At 40.6% G+C, this 25,239-nt stretch overlaps 1 protein-coding gene across 1 annotated transcript in view; it reads left to right on the top strand.

Moving 5' to 3' along the window:
- Positions 1–22,276, top strand: part of LOC126234608 (circadian clock-controlled protein daywake-like) — a 71,647-nt gene extending 49,371 nt beyond the window's left edge. The window contains exons 5-6 of the mRNA XM_049943332.1: positions 2,318–2,467; positions 22,082–22,276. Of these exons, the coding sequence (XP_049799289.1) occupies positions 2,318–2,467; positions 22,082–22,233 (302 nt within the window). The 3' untranslated portion in view covers positions 22,234–22,276. The remainder of the gene's footprint in view (positions 1–2,317; positions 2,468–22,081) is intronic.
- The last annotated feature ends 2,963 nt before the right edge of the window (positions 22,277–25,239 follow it).

The raw sequence follows: 25,239 nt of genomic DNA, 5'->3' as shown, positions 1-25,239 counted from the left end.
CCCAAGTTTCATGCCCAGTAATGATTGTTGCAAGGGAGTCATCACCTTCTCGTTCAAAGCACCAAAGAAGTTCTTCACAAGCATCAACGCGCCGTTCTCTCATTTCAGGAGTCAGCTGCCGTGACACCCATCTTCCAGACAATTTGTGAAATTGGAGCACATCATGCACAATGTGGTGTGCTGACCCATGAATAATCTGTAAACATGCTGCAATGTCTTTCAGTGTCACAATTCGTTATGGCTGACCTGGACGAGGAGCATCTTCCACTGAAGTCATACCATTTGCAAACTTCCTACTCCATTCGGAGACTTGTTTCTGTGACAAACATGCATCACTGTACCGAACCTTCATTCGTCGATGAATTTCAATAGGTTTCACACCTTCACTACGCAAAAACCGAATAACAGAATGCTGTTTTTCCCTGGTGCAAGTCACAAGTGGGGAGGCCATCTTTATACTGATACTGCGATGGTAAGTGTGCATCTGCACTATCTGCCACCTACAGGCCATTCTGCATGCTGTTTGTAGCACACTTACCAACTTAGAGGATAACGGCATGAAATTTTGATTTGTTATTAAAAATTTAAGGTTTTCATTTGACTCACCTTCGTATCTTACCAAAAGCATTCTGATTCTACCCATGCTATGTATGATGTGATCGAGAGAGGGGCAGTATGTCAGTCACACCTGTGTGTGAATGCCCTTCTCCCCTGAGCAGTTTTCCAGTCTCTGTATTAACAAATTCCACATAATGCTTAGCCAGGACTTACACCGCTCTAAGAGTGACACAATGTTCACACTAATGTGAGGAATATTCTTAGCAATGAAATGTCATCCTCAGTTGAATAATTAAGCTTTCTGTCCAAACTGGTACCTGACCCCCCCCCCCCCCCCCCCACTGACATTTCTCTCCTGGATATTTTCACTAATTTGGAATGCTTGACTGTCACCAGTCTTCTAGTATAGATCTGACATTAACAATGCTAACTTCAGCACATAAAAGTGCTACCTCTTTCTACACCCCTGTCAAATAAGCTCAGAGATTCAAGATAGGCCTCTCCTTTCCTAGCAGCAGTGATACCTATTTTTCATGGTTTAATATAACATTAATGTTGTGGTTGTTAGAGATGGGATACAGCCTGTGGTGACCAAGACCAGGGCAGGAATAAGTTAGTGCCTTTTTTAAGTAAAAATTCTATCATTCACCTCAGAAGACTTAGAAAAATCATGAAAAACCAAATTCAAGATGGCTGGGTATGTATTTGAACTCTTCATTCGCCAAATAGGAATTCAGTGTCTTAACCATTGGTGCTTTATCATCTAATACACTGTATATGTGTCTCTCAAAAAATCTTGGCTATCTCACTACGTAATCACACAACAGATAACAATAAAAATCATTTTCTAAGTAATGGTGATTTAAACAATGACAATTAAAGACCCAAAAGTGAAATAGTAGTAGACATTGTCTCCTTGTTTAGGGTTCAGATACACTTCTGTGCTGTGATGCACAGATATTTAACACATTAACTGCATACATAAAGCAACAAACCGGATAGCCCTGCAAATTACAAGAAAATTAAACAACACCAGCAAGTAAAAGATGGTAAGGTTTTGGACACAAAGAAACCAGAATTACAATAAAAATCACAAGGAAATGCACAACTTCCTGACTTTCTGGAAATACTGGAGCAATGTGGCCACTGTGTCAGTGTTACATCCCTGCTTGTTCAGCAAATATCAGGCTCCACTAAGCTTTGTATTCTCTGTTGATAGCTATTAATAAGAGGTCTTACATATCTCCGAATATTCATGACAGCTTGGAACTGAAAGCAGAGCAGTAAGTGGTATTTCAGTTGAGCCATTCAAGGAGGCTTCATTTTCCAACAGAAGCATCAGTTGTGTTACACTTTGTCATTCGCAGTTTGGAACTCTGTAAAAGCTTTTCCCAATAGCTGCTTAACTTGTGCTTCCAGGAGAAAATGTAGATTCTAAAACAGCATAAATACCGTCTAAGATTGATTTTTAAATATATGTTAAAGCTATAGTGGACTGTACATAGTTTTGAGTTACAACACACTAAAAATATGTACCTCTGATATGCTCCCAGTTAAACCATTCGACACACAAACTACAGAAACTAAATAGTTTAATGTCATTACTCACAGCATGATATGATTTGGAATTTTCATTCAGTAATAGAATAATCAATAAATGCAACCTGCTTTATACAATCCAACAAAATTTTCTAAAAAGATGTCTTGTATATGATAATTTAACTACAGAAATATCACTAAAAAATTCATATATTTACAGCGGATGTAAAAGGTGACATCCATGGAAAAGGAATGTTGGTGAACATATCAGGAAAGCAATATCTGCAAGTGCAGAAATTAACTGCCAGTGCAGATGTGAAGGATGCTGTTCCTCAGATAATCAACAAGGATAAGAGCACAGAAGCTATCAGTAAGTAATGACTTGCTAATTGATGAATAATGTAAAATTAGTTTACTGCCTGATGAGTGTAGTAATGAAAACTCAATCTCATTGGTATCAAGAGAAGAGATGTGGATATGCCAATAGGATCAGACCTTGTTTCACTGTACATGTTAAAAAGTACAAAGCAAGATTAGAAATAGAAGGTTTAATATAGCAAGAGTCTCTTTGCAGGGAATTGTGAACTGGTATGAGCCTTTTTTTAGTAAGGTAATGATTCCAGCCAAATATAGGAATCAGTAATATTGATAGCATGTATTAGAAATCATTGGAAGTGGAGACAACAGTTTCAGTTGCACAGTCAGTTAAATAATTGAGAATATTGCAAAAGTGGACGATGTGTAAATCCAGAGCTTGATTAATCACTTTGGGGAGTGGGTAGCATTGTATTGCCAGCAGTATCATGCATGCAAAGTTTAGCTCTAAATGCACCAGGTAAAATTTTTATTGACAGCTAATTGCTGAAAGTGTTCCGTGTGAGGATTGGGTATGTATCTGTCCTAGTATACTAAATGTCTATGCAGCCCCAAGGTTTTCCACCATTTTCACTGGGTTTCTTTAAAATAAAAATTTCGCAGAGACAGAGACACCGAAAAACTGGAGATACAGTTGGAAAAATTGGAAGGGCAATGAAAGCAATATTGTCTGGTGTAGGGAGAGTGTTAAGAGGATGAATCTCAATTCAACTGCAGAAAATGAGCAAGCATTCCAGACCATGACTGTACTGAGTGACAAGCAGTAGCCAACATTAGTATTTTAACTTTTGATTGGTCAGTAAGGCTACAACTGACAAAGGGGGCGCAGGATATGTATTTGTGAATGAGCCAATGATTTTTCAAAATTACACCCTCTTTATCATGTTTTTTGTGCCCTTTTGACCTTGAATCTGCATGGACAGCTTTTACTTGATGCCAGCAGCTTCACATGGAGTCAACTGATGCAGGAACATGCATACTGAATGCTGCAAGATGAGTGCTTTTGCATCATACTTCTTTGGGCTCTCGACACCATTTTCCCCAATAAAAATAAAAATGAGTTAGGAAAGTGGCTCATTTAAACAAAATATGAGGGGGGGGGGGGGGAGGGGTGAAAAAGTTTCTAGCCTAACAAACAAATTAAGAATGACAGAAATGTTGTAATACCAATTTATTTTTCCACATAATACCTGTGTGCACTAATACACTAGTGGGCATGCTCAGATAACTTCTGCAAACCATTCAAATAAAAGGTCTTCGATTTCGAGTCCAACCAAGCATTCACAGCATCAATCACTGCATAATCATTGTCAAATCGCCGTCCTTTGAGGATTTCTATAGATGTGGGAAAAGAAAAAAGTCTGATTGAGCCAAATCTGAAGAATATGGTGGTTGATGTAATAATCTGAATCCGCGGTTATGCAGAGTTTCCAGTGCTGCGAGGGCTTTGTGCGCCGGTGCATTGTCCTGATGCAAAAGAACCCCATGCGCCAATTTCACACGCCACTTTTCCTTTATCTCATCTCTCAGATGGTGCAGGAGGGTGCAATAGTATGATGCATTGATAGTTATGCCCTTTTGCCAGTAATTCACCATAATTACCACTTCTGCATCCCAGAAGACCGATGACATCACCTTACTGGCTGATTTTTGAACCCGGAATCTTTTTGGGTAGGGGATGAAGGATGTTTCCATTGTTGCGACTGTTTTTTAGTCTCAGGCTCAAAGTGGTGAACCCATGTTTCGTCCATTGTCACATACCTTGCAAGAGAGTCGTCTTCACCCACATCAAATTGGCGAATGATTTCTTCACAACACTGCACACTGATCTGATCTGATCTGCATTCAAGTCTTTCGAGATCCACCAAGATGAAACTTTCCACATTCCCAAAATATCCACAACAACGTCATGTGCACGTCCATGGGAGATTCCAAATGTGGTTTCAATGTGCTGCAATGTCGTTTGACGATCCTACAAAATTGTATTGTGAATTGCAGTTGTTGTTTCATCAGTGGCAATGGCGACGGGCCTTCTGCTCCTTGGCGCATCTTCCATACTCATTGTCCCATGTTTGAAGTCAGACACTGTTTTTTGCTGTTCCATAAGATGGAGCACTGTCCTCAAGTGTATTCCACATGTCCTCAACAATTTCCTTGGGTATCATTCCCTTCAGCTGAAGATATTCAATCACAGCACAGTTCTTGATTCTCCCAGTGTTTGTCATTTTTTTACACTACGGTATACAATGCATCCTAATGGCAAAAATAACAAAGCTGGAGCCGCTAAATTTGACTTGCATATCCACAAAGAGTCGCCATAAAAGTAGGTGGTGTTGTTTGTGCTAGGCATTACAGAAACTATCGTGGACTAGAAACTTTTTGACCACCCTTCATAATGGTATCATACTAATTAAGTTTGAGTGGCATAAAGTGCTTTGACTTACTTAGCACAAAGAAGCTAAAAGTGGCCATACAAAACAAAATAAGGAAACCTACTCATAGAAAAGATCTGCTCATTTCTGGGAGTTTGTGGATGAGGTACTTTGGTTTAGCCAACATATTCCACTTATTTAACAAATCACACTGTGAAACATAACTGTAAGCATCTACTTTTCAACTCTATCACCAATAGATTTGTGCTACTCCTAGGTTACTTGCTCTTTTGCCACTGTGTCCGGCCAACAGACTGTCATGACATTCTCTTAACACTTGTTCTCATAGGCTTTCAGGCACAATGATAAGGTTTCCTTTAATAGTGTTCTTGTTAAGTATTTCATCAGTAAATTTGAATTTACAGTCTTGTTCCCAGAATTGCCACTACATGTTGTTCTCTTGCACATTCATTAATTCCGCTCCCTGCCGGCTGTGTAACATATTATGACTTTCTGGCCCCCATGAGCCATGAACCATAGACCTCGCCAAATGGGATGGTTTGCGAACCTCAACAGTATAGATAGCCATACCACAGATGCAACCACAATGGTATAGTATCTGTGGAGAGGCCAGATCAACACGATTCTTGAAAAGGGGCAGCTGTCTTTTCAGTAGTTGCAGGGGCTATCGAGGGCAATTAGCTCTACTGTACTGTTTAATGATAATGGCATCCTCTTGGGTAAAATATTCTGGAAGTAAAATGGTACCCCATTCAGACCTCCAGGTGGAGACTACTTGAGAGGATGTCATCATTAGGAAAAACAAAATTGGCATTTTGTGGATCAGAGCATGGAATTTTAGTTCTCTGAATCAGGTAGGAAAGTTAGAGAATTTACAAAGGGAAATGGTTAGGTTGAAGCTAGGTTTGGTGGGATTTAGTTAAATGTGGTGGCAGGATGAACAAGACTTCTGGTCAGGTTGGTACATGCTTATCAACACAAAATCAAATAGGAGTAATGCAGGAATGGGCCTAATAATGACTAAAAAATACGAATGCCGTTAAGCTACTATGAACAACACAATGAATGCAATATCATAACAAAGATAAAACATGAAGCAAACACCCACAGCAGTAGTGCAGGTTTATATGCCCGCTAGCTCTGCAGATGATGAAGTGTCTGAAAGAATGTTTGATGACATAAAATAAATTATTCAGATAGTTAATGGTTATAAAAATTAAATTGTGGTGCTGACTGTAATTTAGTAATAGGAAAAGGAGGAGAAGGAAAAGGAGGCAAAGGAAAAGTAATAGGAGAATATGGACTGGGGGGAAAGGCATGAAAGAGGAAGTTGCCTGGCAAAATTATGTAGATAGCATAATTTAATCATTGCTAACGTTTGGTTTAAGAATCACGAAAGAAGAATGTATACATGGAAGAGAACTGGAGACACTGAAAGGTTTCAGATTGATTAGGGAATGGTAAGACATAGATTTTGAGGACATTTCCAGTTGCCAATTTGGATTCTGAGTGTAGTTTATTAGTTGTGCAGTGATTGACTGAAAGGGGGAAAGGAACACAATAGAAGGCTAATGGTTAGCCTTGAGAGATGTTATAGTGAAAGCAGCAGATGGTCAATAGGTAAAAAGACAAGGCCTGGTAGGAATCCCTGGATAACACAGAAGATACTGAATATGAGTAGAGGAAGAAGAAAATATAAAAGTTCATGAATGAAGCTGGCAAAGGGGAATACAAATGCCTAGAAAATGAGCTTGACAGATTGCAAAATTGCTAAGCAAGAGTGCCTATAGGAGAAATGCAAGGCTGTCAAAGCATGCATAACTTAGATAGATCCTGCCAAAAGAAAACTTAAAAGAGGATTTTGGGGAAAATAGGAGCAGCTGGATGAATATCAACAGCTCAGTTGGTAAGCCAGTACTACGCAAAGAAGGGGAGCTGACAGTTGGAAGCAGTATACAGAGGATCTATATAAGGAAAACAAACTTGAAGACAATATTGAAAAAGAGAAGAGGAAGTATGTGAAGATGAGAAGAGAGATATGATAGAATGAGAAGAATCTGACAGAGCACTGAATGACCTAAGTGGAAACAATGTCAATGGAGTAAATGGTTCCTTCAGACTTGTAGATACCTTTGGTGCCTGGTATGCGAGATATATGAGACAGGTGAAATGCCCTTGGGATTCAGGAATAATGTAATAATTCTACTTCCAAAGAAGGCAGATTCTGACAGGTGTGAATACTACCAAATCACCTGTTTAATAACTAAATCATGGTTGCAAAATATTGACACAAAGTATTTACAGAAGAATGAAAAAAAACTGGTAGAAGCCAACCTCAGGGGAGATCTGTTTGGCTTCCAGAAAAATGTAGGAATATGCGAGGCAATATGGAACGCTTGACTTATCCTAGAAAGGATGAAGAAAGGCAAACCTACAGTTGTACCATTTGTAGATGCTGACTGGAATACATTTTGAAGGTAGCAAGCATAAAACAGATTTACAACTTGCATAGAAACAAAGCTGCAATCATACAAGTCAAATGACAGGAAATGGAAGCCATAGTTGAGAAGAGACAGGACTGTTGTCTATCCCTGATGTTATTCAGTATGTACATTGAAAAAGCTGTGATGGAAACCATGGAGAAATTTGGTATTGGATTAAAGTTCTGGGGGAAGAAATAATACTTTAAGATTTGCTGATGACTTTTTAATTCTCTCTGAGTCGGCGTAAGACTTGGAAGAGCAGTTGAATGGAATGTGTAGCATCCTGAAAAGAGTTGCAATTCTCTGTGACATGTAGCATGGCCATCAGAGTGCATTAGTGTTATTCTTGTTTGGTGTTGCTACCAGGCCTAGTAGACTATCTGATGGGTGTGAACAGCATCAGATAATGAGTGACAAATGTGAGGAACATGGAGATGCCTTGTATTCCTGTGACACAGCAGTATCAGCACTTGACACAGTTTGAAAGGGCCTTATTGTGGGTCTTCATTTGGCTGGCTGGTTGAATAATGCTGTATCCAGATCTGTGGGGCATTTGAGTGTGACAGTGGCCTGATGTTGGGCTGCATGGGAACCTGAGCACATGCATACTTGTACTCAAGGTTCTGCAACATTCTGTGTCATCCCAAACCACTGGTGAAGACTAACAGTGTGTGGACTAAGGAATACCATCCCCCACCTTTAACATCACAGCACAAACATGTGCATCTGGAATGGTACTGTGAGTGGGAAACATGGAATGTGGATGAATGGTATCACATGGTGTTCAGTGATGACATGCAGTTCTGCACTATCCTGGATAACTATTATTGATGAGTACAGTGTGACATGAGGTGATCAGAGGTTAGTTCCATTCTTCCAATGTTTTGGAGAGCGCAACCATGTTACTCTTTGTGTCAAGGTATGGGGATCCATGATGTATAACTTCACATCAGAGCTGGTAGAGATTGAGTGAACTCTGATGGCATGTCATGGACATCCTGGGTACTCATATGTTACCACTAATATGACATTATTGTGGTGCCATATTTCAACAGTGCAATGCTCTTCCACTTATGGCATGTGTCTCTATGAACTTTCTGCATGATGATGAGGTACTCCCATAGCCAACAAGATACCCAGATCTGTTCCCGATAACACTTGTGTGGGACCAGTTCAGATGTCAATTCCATCCCAGTAGCCAGGATAGCAAGGACCAGTTACAACACCTGTGGGCCAGCTTATCACAGGAGAGGGCATGATGAATTTATGACACTTTTTCCTCCTGAATCAGAACATGCTTCCAGGCCATATGGGATGCAAATTCATACTGGTAAGTGGGATTATACTGCCTAGGACTCTGTAAATTTGAATTTAGTAATCACTGAAATAATGTCACATACCCATTCAGCCATGATATTTCATTACGTTTCCTCATTCCCTTGTGGAAGCTTCACATCTTTTGTCAGGCAGTATATTTGGGCAGCAAAGTAACTGATGATGGCCAAAGTAGAGAGGGTATAAAATGCAGATTGGGATTACAAGAAAAGTATTTCTGAAAAAGAGGAATTTTTTACCATCTAATATAAATTTAAGTGTTAGGAAATCTTTTCTGAAAGTATTTGTCCACATTGTAGCCTTGTATGAAAATGAAACATGGATGATAAGCAGTTCTGACAAGAAGGGAACAGAAGCTCTTGATATGTGGCAGTGTAGATTAAATGGGTAGATCAGATAACAAATGAGGTGATACTGAATTGAATTGGGAAGAAAGGAAATTTACAGCACAATTTGACTAAAAGAAGGGACTGATTCTTAGGATGCATCCTGTCAATTTGGTAATGGAAGTAAGTATGGGGCACAAGATTTGTAGTGAGAGACTAAGGTGTGACTACAGTATGTTAAGTTGTGGTATTTATGCAGAGGTGAAGGTGCTTGTGCAGAATAGACTAGCATGGGGAGGGAGTTACAGTCAGTTTCCAGACATAAGGCCACAATAACAACTACCTTGATTTACCTTCTTAGTCCATAAACATTGTTGTGTAGCTTTCTGGGTCAATGAACAACTTAGAACAGGTACTCATTTAAATGCAAAGCCCATCTAGCTAATCTGCTACTGGTGTCATTTAGGTTTAGCTACCGCTTCAGTCCTGCAAGATCTGTAACTACAGTGTATTCTCAGCTGACTAAGAAACATCATTTCTAGTTTATGTGATAAACAAATGCATGTAGTTCCTTTTCTGCTGTAAGTAATTGCATTTGGCTCTGTTTATAAGTGAGAAACAAATGAAATTGGATGCTTCTCGCTGTTGACATCCTGTGGTAAGACTACCCCAACTGCAAAATTACTGGGGTCAATAGCCAGGGTGAAGGGATTCATGGAACCTGGATAAGCTAATGTGGGAGCCATTGTCAGAGCTGTGTTCCATGTTTCCAATGTGGTGAGCACTTGGATCTCGAAGTAACAGTGTGCAAGGCCTCGGAATGCATGTAGTTCGTATTCATTCGTTAGTTCTGGATATTTCTTCATGGCCTCTACCAGTTTTGAATCTGGTGGGACTTTCTCTCTGGTTATCCTCTGTCCTAATATTATTTCAACAAGGGACAGGGTAACGTTTGCACTGCACAGTCTGTCAAATACTGCCTATAACCTTTCAGCATACATTTCCTCATCTTGGCTGAGAATAATAACATCATCAGCCAGACATTGTGTGGGTATCCTTCAGTCCATGAAATGTTGCTGGTGCATTCTGAAGACCAAAAGAAAGAAGCTTACAACCTGTAGGTGTAATAAATGATGTTTTAGCTCTGTGTTTTGGATGTAAAGTCAGCTTATTGCAGCCAATAGTTAAATCAGAAAACAGAATGTTTTGGACAAGCAAAGATAAGGCAAGGAGTGTACCAGATTTGGCAATGGATGAATATTCAACACACAGCTCTTCAACAAAATGATACATGGAGATTCAATACCCAACGAGATGAAGCTAGGCTACATTAATACAATATTTAAGAAAGCGGATCGCAAAATTTGTTCAAACTATCGAGGAATTTGTGTTACAAACACATTAATGAGAATTTTTGTGAAAGTAATTAAAAACAAACTGGAAAAAAATTTTAGAACCCAAGAAGAAAAATGGATTCACGGCTGGGAGATCATGTGTAGATCACATTTTCACATTACGACAGATTTTGGGGAAACATAGCGAAAAATCAAAAAATATAGGATTAATTTTCATAGATCTAGAAAAAGCGTATGATACTGTTCCAAGAAAATTACTTTGGAGAGCACTACATATGGCAAACATAAACCCTTCCTTGATTAAAATAATACAACAAATGTATAAAGATAACATTTGCCAAGTGAAAGTTGGTAATAAACTTTCAGTGACATTTAGAACAAGCAAAGGCCTTTTACAGGTCTGTCCCATGTCACCATCATTATTTAAAATCTATATAGATATTAGCCTAAGAACATGGTCTCATAAATGTAACAGTATGGGATTAGATATAAGAGATGGAGTTTATCTACATCATTTATTGTTTGCTGATGATCAAGTAGTCGTAGCACAAGATGGGGAGGATGCTAACTATATGTGCAATCAACTAGCAGTAGCATACAAAACTTGGGGTTTGAAGATTAATTACCAAAAAACAGAATACTTGACTAATGATTCAGATGAGCTATACATTGAAGGAAAGAAAATCAAAAAGATAAACACTTTCTGTTATTTGGGATCCATTTTAGAAATCGAGGGAAAATCAGAGTCAGAAATCAATAAAAGAATTAGCAGCGGCTGGAGGGTCATTGGGATGCTTAACTCAGTCTTATGGAGCAGGAATGTAATGAGCAGAACTAAAAAATTAATATACAAATCCATATTAGAGAGTGTGGTTCTGTTTGGAATGGAGACCTGGACAATTAACATGAAGCACATTAAAAAATTACAAGCTCTAGAGATGGACTTCTGGAGAAGATCGGCAAGAATCTCCAGGAAAGAAAAGATAAGGAACACCGAAATAATAAGGAGAATGGAAATAAAAGAAAGAATATATGACGTAATGAATAGGAAAAAATCACAGTGGTATGGGCATGTACGATGAATGGAGAAAACCAGAATACCAAAATTGATACTGGAGTGGGAACCGGAGGGGAGAAGAAAAAGACGACGACCTATGACCACCTGGCTCGAAAATTTACAGCACACAATGAAGAGAATGGGCACAGTGGAAGAGGACACACAAGATCGAAACACCTGGAGGAATATTTTGGAAATATAGTCTAAGAACGTTTATTGTTTGTATTGTAATTTCCAAGTAAATTATTATGTTGGAGATAAGCCTCTGTAATGAGGAAAAGCTCAAAATAATAAATAATAATAAAAATGAATATTCAGTAACATTACAGTATTCAGCTACCTATAATAAACACAAAACCTATACTTTTGTTCTCCTGTACATGATTTTTCCTGGGAATTACTATGCGTGATACTCAGGTTTCATTTGATGGTTCTCTAGGCTCACTGAACCCAACTTCCAACTGTTCATTAGTCATCTCTTTGCTTAAGGCTTGTTGACTATATCAAATTCTGTATTGTCATTGAGCCATGGTTACTGCTCACTCCTCCTATATGTATTCTGTGCTTACTATGGATGTTGTTGGAAGAATATCCCATTTCCGGAAAATATTAGAGAAGCTAAGTAGCACTGGGGAAATTATTTTCTGGTCCTCCAGTGAAACTTGGTTTAATATAGTAAGCAGCTGCTGTTATATTGATATGAGTGCTTGGTCTGTTCATCTCCCCACACTGTGATCAGGACAATAATTTGCCATCTGCATGTCCTGTTCCTTGGTAGATAATTCAGTCAAGTCTTGCGAGTCTATACTGCCTTATAAGAAAGTGACGTGTTCTGAAGGAAGAAACAAAATGAAACTTCATGGTTTGAGAGGACATGTGATGTTATTTCAGTAATTACATCAAGTCAAATTTACAGAGAACTAGACAGTGTGAGCCTGCTTGTGAGTATAGTGTTGCAGCACATCTGGCCTTGATGCATGGACTGATTCAGTTGGAAGGGTATCATAAAGACATTACATACTATTTTGAAGCAACCTGGCTCCCAATCATTGTAAATGGTCCTTGATATTCTGGATAATGGCACTGAGACAGAGTTTATATCTGAGCTGGTCCCACATACGTTCTACCGGCGACAGATCTGGGAATCTTGCTGGCCTTGAGGTACAGCAACATGTCCCAAGGACAGTGATACAGATGTGTGCCCTGGATGAACAAGTATTGTCCTGCTGAAATATGGCACGTGAGGTAATACATGGGGATGCAAGATGTTTGTGATGTACCATTGTGCTGTCAGAGTACCAGCTGTGATCTAAAATCATAACCAATGGCTCCCCAAACCATGACACTAAGAATACCATGGCTGGGCCTCTCTAAAACATTGGAGAAATGGTACTGCTCTTCAGGTCACTGCCATACTCACCAATGATGGTCACTGAGGGTAGTGCAGTGCTTCTTGGTCTCAGTCCCACTCCAAACAGTGCCATAAGATTTGTGGCATTAATGACAGCCTTCAAATGGGTCAGCAATTCCCTAGCCTGGCTGCTGTCAGGTTACAATATGCATGGTGCATAGTACAGCAATCCTTCACTGCAGCAGTCTGAAGTGGTCAACCGGAACCTTGATAATGAGTCTGTCTGCCCTAACATTGCCATGCAATCTATTATCAGGCCACTGTCACATATACAGGCCCCAAAAAACTGGATATTGCACTATTTGACCAGCTGGCCATATAGAGACCCACAATGTGGATCCTTTCAAATTGTGTCAGATGCTGATACCGCTGCCTCACAGGAGTATGCAGAATTTGCATGGCCTTCACATTGATCTCTCATAATCTGACACTGTTCCCTTCCTTTATATACACCATCAGGACTGGTAGCAACACTAAACATGAAAAGCACTAATGCACTTTGGTAGCTCTCACAGAGAATTGCAACTCTGATCATTTATATGTATGCCATTGTTGTGTAAGTGCACGATATTACATTGACATCCGACCATGTCTTCTGCATGCTTCACATTTTTTATCAGGCAGCGTATGTATGACTGCTGCAGCAATAGTTTTCACACTAGTTCTGCTTCTGCATTACCGTTATTAGCAATGCTTACTGGAACAAGAAATGCTGCACTTGGCTCTTCTTTAATGATACTGGCAGAGTTTTTCCTGTTCCTAGAAGAATGCACTCACATTTAGTCAAAAGTACATTGACTTGGAATGGTGTAATTGCATTGCTATTTGGTTTGCACATTACCTGATAGACAATAACATTGCTTTGAATGTTACTTTCAGAGTTTCCATTGCAGCCATAATAATTATTATGAAATTGGGTTTCTCTTTCTGTTACACTGACCTGAGTGTGGGTAGCAACCAGAAAACTAGCCACAATATATCTATATGGCATTTCCTCTGCTCCTTACACTTGCATTTGTCACATATTTATCTTGGTCTGTCCCAAAGTCAATAACAACTTCTCCACAATGATGCACCCGATTGCCAATTAAGCCTGTAACTGTGCAGCTTGGCTGCTGCCAACTTTCTTCCTTGACTATATGGCACCACATCAAAGAAATTTGAGGCCCTGTGTTGACAAGGAGGTGGAGGTTTTGCACATGGTCAACTGAATTAATGAGTTGACATTTGGAACTGCCTCCAGTGGAGCAATGATCCATTTTGCAATCAATTTGAGGTCTCCATAAGCTCATCAACAAATTGTACTCTCATTTCTATTTCTTCTTCAAATGTCTCGCAAGGTGCCAATCTTACTGCTCAACTGACTACAGCCTACAGCCCAATACAAAATGTATCTTTTGCCCTTTGTCCAGCTTCGAACAATTTTGCCTCACTGTGTGAATTGTTCTTACTGAACTCATAGGTGTTAGCATTAATCTTCCTAATGTTACTCACAAAATGCTAAATGGATTTTTCACCCAAAATACATGTGCTGTTGAGTTATTCCCTGTAAAACCTTGCTGTGATTTTCCTCTTGTACTGTTGCACAAGTAACTGTTTAAATTCATTGTAAGTACTTGAGTAACTGCATGTGGTATCGTACATAATAAAACAGAGTGTATCATCTTGGATTCACAATTTTGCCAGAGTTATTTTGTCAAAGTTTCTCCATGATCCTAAACTTGCTGTATTCCCCAGTTTACTACAAACTCATGAACATTCATACGTGATCTTCTATGAAAAAACTGGAATCATAGGGATCAAAGAAAAATTCTTAACTAACCTTGAATCCATTGCACTTTCATTGATTATATACTGATGGCTGCTGTTTACTCAACACACATCTCTCCTATCTTCTGCATCTGAATTTAAGTGCTGAATTTCTGAACTAATTGCTCTATAACAGTTTGTAAATCTGCACATTGTGTGCGTCTGTCATGACTGATTACCGACTACTCAAATTATAACATTTTCCATTATTGCTATTTGCGAACATGCCCAGTAAAGCCAGTATCAGCAGCTGTTCTACCTTTAGTGCTGGGTCTCATTCCACTGCATTGCTGAAGAAAAGTGCTCAGGTGGAAGAACATAGTTTGCTTCAGCCCTGTGTACATTCTACATACAGATACCACACACGATCTTTCACAAAGGATACCAGTCACTGCTAGACCACATGGAAGATAATAGGTTACCTGCCCCTAAGGAACAGTGATGGGTAAAGGACCATTGAGGATCCCACACTGGACATAATTTTATAAGGAATTTATATCAGAACAAGCAGTGGTGGGGTGTGGGGTCGAGAATAATGAGTAAGTCATCAATGCCAATAGCCATATCACAGTCAATTGCACATGACTTTATTTTACCACAAGACATATATACAGGGTGTTTCAAAAATCACCGATATATTTGAAACGGCAATACAAACTAAACAAGCAGCGATAGAAATACACCGTTTGTTGCAATATGCTTGGGACAACAGTACATTTTCAGGCAGACAAACTTTCGAAATTACAGTAGTTACAATTGTCAACAACAGATGGCACTGCGGTCTGGGAAACTCTATAGTACGATATTTTCCACATATCCACCATGCGTAGCAATAATATGGCGTAGTCTCTGAATGAAATTACCTGAAACCTTTGACAACGTGTCTGGCGGAATGGCTTCACATGCAGATGAGATGTACTGCTTCAGCTGTTCAATCGTTTCTGGATTCTGGCGGTACACCTGGTCTTTCAAGTGTCCCCACAGAAAGAAGTCACAGGAGTTCATGTCTGGCGAATAGGGAGGCCAATCCACGCTGCCTCCTGTATGTTTCGGATAGCCCAAAGCAATCACACGATCATCGAAATATTCATTCAGGAAATTAAAGACGTCGGCCGTGCGATGTGGCCGGGCACCATCTTGCATAAACCACGAGGTGTTCGCAGTGTCGTCTAAGGCAGTTTGTACCGCCACAAATTCACGAAGAATGTCCAGATAGCGTGATGCAGTAATCGTTTCGGATCTGAAAAATGGGCCAATGATTCCTTTGGAAGAAATGGCGGCCCAGACCAGTACTTTTTGAGGATGCAGGGACGATGGGACTGCAAAATGGGGCGTTTCGGTTCCCCATATGCGCCAGTTCTGTTTATTGACGAAGCCATCCAGGTAAAAATAAGCTTCGTCAGTAAACCAAATGCTGCCCACATGCATATCGCCGTCATCAATCCTGTGCACTATATCGTTAGCGAATGTCTCTCGTGCAGCAATGGTAGCGGCGGTGAGGGGTTGCCGCGTTTGAATTTTGTATGGATAGAGGTGTAAACTCTGGCGCATGAGACGATACGTGGACGTTGGCATCATTTGGACCGCAGCTGCAACACGGCGAACGGACACCCGAGGCCGCTGTTGGATCACCTGCTACACTAGCTGCGCGTTGCCCTCTGTGGTTGCCGTACGCGGTCGCCCTACCTTTCCAGCACGTTCATCCGTCACGTTCCCAGTCCGTTGAAATTTTTCAAACAGATCCTTTATTGTATCGCTTTTCGGTCCTTTGGTTACATTAAACCTCCGTTGAAAACTTCGTCTTGTTGCAACATCACTGTGTTCTAGGCAGTGGAATTCCAACACCAGAAAAATCCTCTGTTCTAAGGGATAAACCATGTTGTCCACAGCACACTTGCACGTTGTGAACAGCACACGCATACAGCAGAAAGACGACGTACAGAATGGTGCACCTACAGACTGCGTTGTCGTCTATATCTTTCACATCACCTGCAGCGCCATCTATTGTTGAAAATTGTAGCTACTGTAATTTCGAAAGTTTGTCCGCCTGAAAATGTACTGTTGTTCCAAGCACATTGCAACAAACGGTGTATTTCTATCGCTGCTCGTTTAGTTTTTATTGCCGTTTCAAATATACCGGTCATTTTTGAAACACCCTGTACATAAATACATACATCTAAAAACAAAGATGATGTGACTTACCGAGCAAAAGCGCTGGCAGGTCGATAGACACACAAACAAACACAAACACACACACAAAATTCAAGCTTTCGCAACAAACTGTTGCCTCATCAGGAAAGAGGGGAAGGAGAGGGAAAGACGAAAGGATGTGGGTTTTAAGGGAGAGGGTAAGGAATCATTCCAATCCCGGGAGTGGAAAGACTTACCTTAGGGGGAAAAAAGGACAGGTATACACTCGCGCACACACACACACACATCCATCCACACATATACAGACACAAGCACACATATTTAAAGACAAAGAGTTTGGGCAGAGATGTCAGTCGAGGCGGAAGTGAAGAGGCAAAGATGATGTTGAATGACAAGTGAGGTATGAGTGGCGGCAACTTGAAATTAGCGGAGATTGAGGCCTGGTGGGTAACGAGAAGAGAGGATATATTGAAGAGCAAGTTCCCATCTCCGGAGTTCGGATAGGTTGGTGTTGGTGGGAAGTATCCAGATAACCCGGACGGTGTAACACTGTGCCAAGATGTGCTGGCCGTGCACCAAGCCATGTTTAGCCACAGGGTGATCCTCATTACCAACAAACACTGTCTGCCTGTGTCCATTCATGCGAATGGACAGTTTGTTGCTGGTCATTCCCACATAGAATGCATCACAGTGTAGGCAGGTCAGTTGGTAAATCACGTGGGTGCTTTCACATGTGGCTCTGCCTTTGATCGTGTACACCTTCCGGGTTACAGGACTGGAGTAGGTGGTGGTGGGAGGGTGCATGGGACAGGTTTTACACCGGGATACACAAGGATAGGAGCCAGAGGTAGGGAAGAAAAAAAAAATTTTACCGCTTTCAACACTACCGCCGCTATAAAATCCACCATTTCTAGTTCACAAACAGTTCCTTTCACCTTTCAAACAACCATTTCGGCTAGTTCTAATAACTTTCGCTTTATTTCCATTTCCGTTTTTCCCACATCACTGGTAATTTTTATCCGCTTCCCACAGGTTTTAACGTCATTATTTCTTCGTCAGACAATTGTTAGCCTCATTTTCATAATCTGCCACCACAAAACCACTCCTTTTTAATATATTACACGCAGTTTTTTCGAAATTTTCCCGAATTTCTCCGTCCTTTAACGTGTTTTGGCGGCAACACAACCACCTAACCTTTGTGCACATCGTTGTCTGCCAACCCAAGTCCAACATAGCCCAGCTGTAACCAACAACTTCTCACCTTTTTTCACACCAGATCTCCAGTTGCTTTCCAGTCCACCTTTATCTCTCCCCATGTATTTTTATTTTCATTTCAGCCTCATGTTACTCTAATACCATGTCACCCTCACAACACCCCCACAACAACCCCATTAAGTTTTATTTACATTCTCTCCGCAAACATGCCTTCACCCTAGCCAGATTACGCTCCCATATTCTGTTTTCTCAGGCTTGTCTGACATTTGGCATTACCCCCAAAGGCCTCACACTTAAAGTTCCCATCTCTGGCTGCAACCCTTCTTTCCATCAGTCCCTATACCAGTTCCAAACTGAACAATCCATTGCCCTCACCCACCTAATCCTTCACCTACACATCAACTCAGATAATGAACACACCCGTCAACTCCTATCCTTAATAAAAGTCCTTAATCTTTCCTCTCTCACATCCACACTGGCTGTTCAGAGCATCCTCCTACAGGCCAACCGTAAATTAGAACAGCATGCCACCCTCCACCTCAAAAAACTATCCAATCTCCTGGTTTTCCACCTCCGGAAAGGCAACTCACTCACCCTTCACAACCTTTCCAGCAAACCTCAACCTCCTCTCATTGCACACCAACCCAGTCTCTCCCATCTACTCAATCTCCCACTTCCAGCTCCACTCCCTCCAAAACCTCAAAATTCCAATCAACACAACCTGGAACCACAACACCCTAATTCAGTAGTTAACCTTTCCTCCAAACCTCTCTCCCAATCCGAAACCTCTGTCCTATCCAAAGGCCTCACCTTCAGCCCCACTCCCAGATTCAACCAAACAGCCCTCATCAAAGATTTACTGTCCTACACTCGTACTCTCTGCTGGAAGTATCACTTTGCCACGAAGAAAAATGATCCTAATCCTACTCCTAATGATCCAACTCCCAAAGACACCATCCAAATTGGTCCCTGCCTGGAACAGTTCCGTCCTCCGTCGCAGCGGGACCCACCTCCTCTTCCTCAAAATCACCCTCTCCAAACCTTCCAGGAATTTCTGACTTCCAGCCTTGCCTCTCAATCCTTCTTAAAAAACCTTAATCCTACTCCCAACATCACCACTGCTGAAGCCCAGGCTATCCGTGATCTGAAGGCTGACCGATCCATTGTCATTCTTTCGGCGGACAAGGGTTCCACGACCGTGGTACTTGATTGTCGGGAGTATGTGGCTGAGGGACTGCGTCAGCTTTCAGACAACACCACATACAAAGTTTGCCAAGGTAACCCCATTCCCCATGTCCAGGCGGAGCTTCAAGGAATCCTCAGAACCTTAGGCCCCCTGCAAAACCTTTCACCTGACTCCATCAACCTCCTGACCCCACCGACACCCCGCACCCCTACCTTCTACCTAAAATCCACAAACCCAATCATCCCGGCCGCCCCATTGTAGCTGGTTACCAAGCCCCCACAGAACGGATCTCTGCCTACGTAGATCAACACCTTCAACCCATTACATGCAGTCTCCCATCCTTCATCAAAGACACCAACCACTTTCTCGAACGCCTGGAATCCTTACCCAATCTGTTACCCCCGGAAACCATCCTTGTAACCATTGATGCCACTTCCTTATACACAAATATTCCGCACGTCCAGGGCCTCGCTGCGATGGAGCACTTCCTTTCACGCCGATCCCCTGCCACCCTACCTAAAACCTCTTTCCTCATCACCTTAGCCAGCTTCATCCTGACCCACAATTTCTTCACTTTTGAAGGCCAGACATACCAACAATTAAAGGGAACAGCCATGGGTACCAGGATGGCCCCCTCGTACGCCAACCTATTCATGGGTCGCTTAGAGGAAGCCTTCTTGGTTACCCAGGCCTGGCAACCCAAAGTTTGGTACAGATTTATTGATGACATCTTCATGATCTGGACTCACAGTGAAGAAGAACTTCAGAATTTCCTCTCCAACCTCAACTCCTTTGGTTCCATCAGATTCACCTGGTCCTACTCCAAATCCCATGCCACTTTCCTTGACGTTGACCTCCACCTGTCCAATGGCCAGCTTCACACGTCCGTCCACATCAAACCCACCAACAAGCAACAGTACCTGCATTATGACAGCTGCCACCCATTCCACATCAAACGGTCCCTTCCCTACAGCCTAGGTCTTCGTGGCAAACGAATCTGCTCCAGTCCGGAATCCCTGAACCATTACACCAACAACCTGAAAACAGCTTTCGCATCTCGCAACTACCCTCCCGACCTGGTACAGAAGCAAATAACCAGAGCCACTTCCTCATCCCCTCAAACCCAGAATCCCCCACAGAAGAACCACAAAAGTGCCCCACTTGTGACAGGATACTTTCCTGGACTGGACCAGACTCTGAATGTGGCTCTCCAGCAGGGATACTACTTCCTCAAATCCTACCCTGAAATGAGATCCATCCTTCATGAAATCCTCCCCACTCCACCAAGAGTGTCTTTCCGCCGTCCACCTAACCTTCGTAACCTGTTAGTTCATCCCTATGAAATCCCCAAACCACCTTCCCTACCCTCTGGCTCCTATCCTTGTAACCGCCCCCGGTGTAAAACCTGTCCCATGCACCCTCCCACCACCACCTACTCCAGTCCTGTAACCCGGAAGGTGTACACGATCAAAGGCAGAGCCATATGTGAAAGCACCCACGTGATTTACCAACTGACCTGCCTACACTGTGATGCATTCTATGTGGGAATGACCAGCAACAAACTGTCCATTCACATGAATGGACACAGGCAGACAGTGTTTGTTGGTAATGAGGATCACCCTGTGGCTAAACATGGCTTGGTGCACGGCCAGCACATCTTGGCACAGTGTTACACCGTCCGGGTTATCTGGATACTTCCCACCAACACCAACCTATCCGAACTCCGGAGATGGGAATTTGCTCTTCAATATATCCTCTCTTCCCGTTACCCACCAGGCCTCAATCTCCACTAATTTCAAGTTGCCGCCACTCATACCTCACCTGTCATTCAACATCATCTTTGCTTCTTCACTTCCGCCTCGACTGACATCTCTGCCCAAACTCTTTGTCTTTAAATATGTGTGCTTGTGTCTGTATATGTGGTGATGGATATGTGTGTGTGTGCGCGCGAGTGTATACCTGTCCTTTTATCCCCCTAAGGTAAGTCTTCCTGCTCCCGGGATTGGAATGATTCCTTACCCTCTCCCTTAAAACCCACATCCTTTCGTCTTTCCCTCTCCTTCCCCTCTTTCCTGATGAGGCAACAGTTTGTTGCGAAAGCTTGAATTTTGTGTGTGTGTTTGTGTTTGTTTGTGTGTCTATCGACCTGCCAGCGCTTTCATTCGGTAAGTCACATCATCTTTGTTTTTAGATATATTTTTCCCACGTGGAATGTTTCCCTCTGTTATATAAATACATACATCCATGCAAGCAGTAGAGGCCTAGCCAATCTACTGACTTAAACCCAGCATGAACATTACTGAAGGTGATGACAGCACAACAAACAGCTTCAACTCTGCAAGGGCAGCTTTCATTCCCTGCCAATGGACTTGTGTGGAGTTGGCTGACACAGGAATGTATGAACTAAGTGCCACTAGATGAATTCTCTTGCACCTTTCTTCTGTAGGCTCTGACATACCATTCATTAATGACTGCTGAGTGCTGAATAAGATGTTTATTGTAAAATGTAAACTTTCACAGCTGAAACTGCAAAACCTATTCAATTTCTAGTATATTGTGCTGTGTTACCAATGATTCCTTTGAAAATTTTCAAGTTAATGCTTGAGACCACAGCATTGTAACTCATGAAATTATAGTAAGTTGTAAATTTTCACCCATTTTAAGTAACAACAGAGTACATGTGATTAGATAAGAATCTAAGTGAAGTCTACAATAGCTGCTTTTTTGTATAAATGTGTTGAAATATTTGTTAATATTCATTATGGCTCTTTCTTCATGCGTGAATCTACAGAACATGAAGTGTAAATGAACTGAGCTACATGTTCTACCTCAGTTTTTATGAATAAGTAATTACATTATCTACTACTGCATTTCAATCTTATTTTCAGCAAATACTGCCAGCAACTTTATCAACGAGAACAAGAGACAAGTGTTTCAGATTATTAAACCCTTGGTTGATGACACTTTGGCTGCTGTGCTGACAGAATTTGCAAACAGCATACTCAGAACAATGACAATAGATGAGATTCTACCAGATTAAAGGAGAAAAAAATACTTATTTCATCACATCAACTTAATGAATGTAACTGTTATACTTCATTTGATTTCATGTACAATGCTACATGCATGTGAACAGTTTTTAAAACATTATATTAATGGTGCTTCAAAAACCTATAGAAGGTACATTATTATCTTTAAAAATGTGATGTGTACATTCATGTGCCTTACAGTTAGCTGCCCATATAAATCATTAAATAAAAAAGCTCAGAGTGTCTTACGTAACAATTTTTTAGTTTAAAAATATTGATGAATTGCAGTGTGTGTGTGTGTGTATATTTTCTCCAATCTCTTCTCCTAAACCACTGGGCCTGTTTCAACCAAACTTGGTTCACACAGTCCTTACTGGGATAAAAACCACCTACCTAACATACTGTAGTTCAGAAGACACGTCATAAACAATGAGATGCTTGAAAAATTGCTAAATTTATTACTTCGGTGCTTTTAATTCTATTTGCAATAACGTTTGCAGACAGTATCTACATATGCTGCTAAACGCACCTACAAAATTATATCATGACATCACACATAGTTCAGGAGATATGATGTCATGAACACTGAGGTGCTTGAAAACTGCCACACTGTGCATGAAGTTTAAATTTATTACTTTTTTGCACTCTAGTCACAACGTATTTTGCAAAAAATATCTACACATGCCACAGAATGTTCATATACAAATATATCACTGTATGACACACAGTTCAAGAGATATGATGTTATGAACATTGAGATGCATGCAAATGCTGCATCATGCATGAAGTTTTAATACATTTATTTTTTACTACTATGACATTCCTACATCAGGCAGTGCTCTTGACAGCTTTCACCTGCTAAGTGCAAATGGCTTTAGGTGAAAACAGTAGCCATCCATAGACCTATGAAGAGGCATTGCTATAGAGTAGTTCACATTGTGAGACAGCTGTCCCCAGAATACAGAAATTGTCTAGGATCATCTAACACTGAGCCTACTGCAGGAGTACATATAAGGTTTCATTTCTAATAGAAAATTGGCAAAATGAGTACCTAGACAATGCAGTGCTGATCAAATAGTGATAGTATAAACTAGTTCCATTTGGCTTCCTTCCACTTTCTAAGTATTGTGTACTCTCTCGGGAATGAAACATAAAAACCACAGAAATCTGAAAAAAATACACACTGATTCCTTACACAGGTACTCATAGATGTATCCAGCACTTCGCAAACCCAGGTGTTTCTGTGAACTCAGTTGTTTGCCAAGAATAACATGTTTGTAGCTTCAATCATTCATCTTGAGAGAAAAATATTATAAAAATGCAAATAGTTCTGCAATCTCTGTGAAAAATAGTTTTGATGTAAGTTTTCATGTGCTTCCACAAAAGCACGAGTCATGCTTATAATTTCACTTCAAATAGAAGAAAGTGATAAATGAAGTTTTTGCATGGTCTCACCAAACTGTTATGAAAAGTAGGAAGGTAGGTTAGTGTTCAATACCCATTTACACTAAGTTTATTTGCACTAGATAGAAATAGGTAAGGAAATGAGCCATGGCTTCCTTTGAATGAAATATCTAAACATTCATCTGAAGTGATTTGGAAAACACTGAAGAACATGATTTAAAAATACTCCTCTGAATGATGTGTTATGTCAACTCACTTAGTACTGCTTTTAAAATCAAATTGCAGAGAATATCACTGTATAAAGTGATTGTGCTACCTCTGTTTCACAAGGAAATTGTAAGAGTGGGAATAAAATGCTTTGTTAGGCATCATTTTGTACTAACTGTATGTTCATACCAATGTCAACAGTGCTGAGGAGTGCTACACTCTTCCAAAGCAGCTCAAAGAGTAGGAAGTGATAGCGATATGCTTCAGGCCCCAGTTTAATGAGGTGACTCAATACAGCTACCAGGAATTTGAAGAACTAGATTTTTGCCATTAGCTGTACAAATTTATCATTTATTTTCTACCAGTATAGATTGTAGTGACCATCTTCACATAAAGAAAAAAAAGCTGTATACTGGATGGATATGCATTTTAAATTTCCACTGGATAATTTTACAACCATCAGAGTGATAAAATATTTACAGATCCATGTGCAAAAGGTCATGATTCAGATACTGGCACAAAACTGACTTCACTATGATTAAACAGAATGATCTTTCTGTTTAAAGTAATTTTTGGAAAATTTAAAAGCAAAGATGTCAAAATTAGGAGTGCAATCAGAAATCCACTAGCCAGAGAGAGGATAGGTGGAAAGAGCACCTCTACCAGGGGAATGAATTGCATGTTTACTTGATAGAAGAATAAATGAGTGTCAATGTCAAGGACATAGGGAATCCAGTGATAGAATCAGAGTTTGATAGAGTTTTAGCACATATGGCAGGGGGGATTGATAACTTTCTGTTCAATTTCTTAAACAATTGGGGCAAGTGGCAGTCCAAGGACCATTGAAGGTAGTGTGTAAAATCTATGAGATTAGAGACATCCTATAAAACTCTCAGAAGAATATCATCCACACATTCCCAAAGATAGTAAGGTCAGATAAATGAGAGAAGTATCAGGCAACAATCTTAAGCTCAAGCATCACAGTTGCTGACAAGAAAAATATACAAGAGAATCAATAAGTCTTTAGGAGAGGTAATGGTGTCAATGACAGATCTGACATTATCTTTGGTAATGGAAGCAAGACTCAAGAAAAATCAAGACGTTTTCGTATGATCTGAAGACCTGGAAAAAGTGTCTGGCAGAGCAAAGTGGTGCAAATTGCTCAGATCCTCAACAAAAAAAAAAAAAAAAAAAAAAAAAAAAAAAAAAAAAAAAAAAAAAAAATTAAGAAGAAGCAATAAGAACAGGAGATCAAGAGAGAAGTGCTCAAATTGTAATGGACATATGGCATGGAGGCAGCCATTCTCTTCTACCTATTGGTCAAACTGCATTGTTTCGAAGAAGCCATGAAGTAAAGTTTCAGAAGTGGGATTAAAATTCAAGGTGAAAGGCTATCAGTGATACGA

This window comes from Schistocerca nitens, chromosome 2, assembly GCF_023898315.1.
Source record: "Schistocerca nitens isolate TAMUIC-IGC-003100 chromosome 2, iqSchNite1.1, whole genome shotgun sequence".
NCBI lineage: Eukaryota > Metazoa > Arthropoda > Insecta > Orthoptera > Acrididae > Schistocerca > Schistocerca nitens.
Note: the sequence above shows the minus strand (reverse complement) of the source record. Positions and strands in the feature narration are given on the sequence as shown.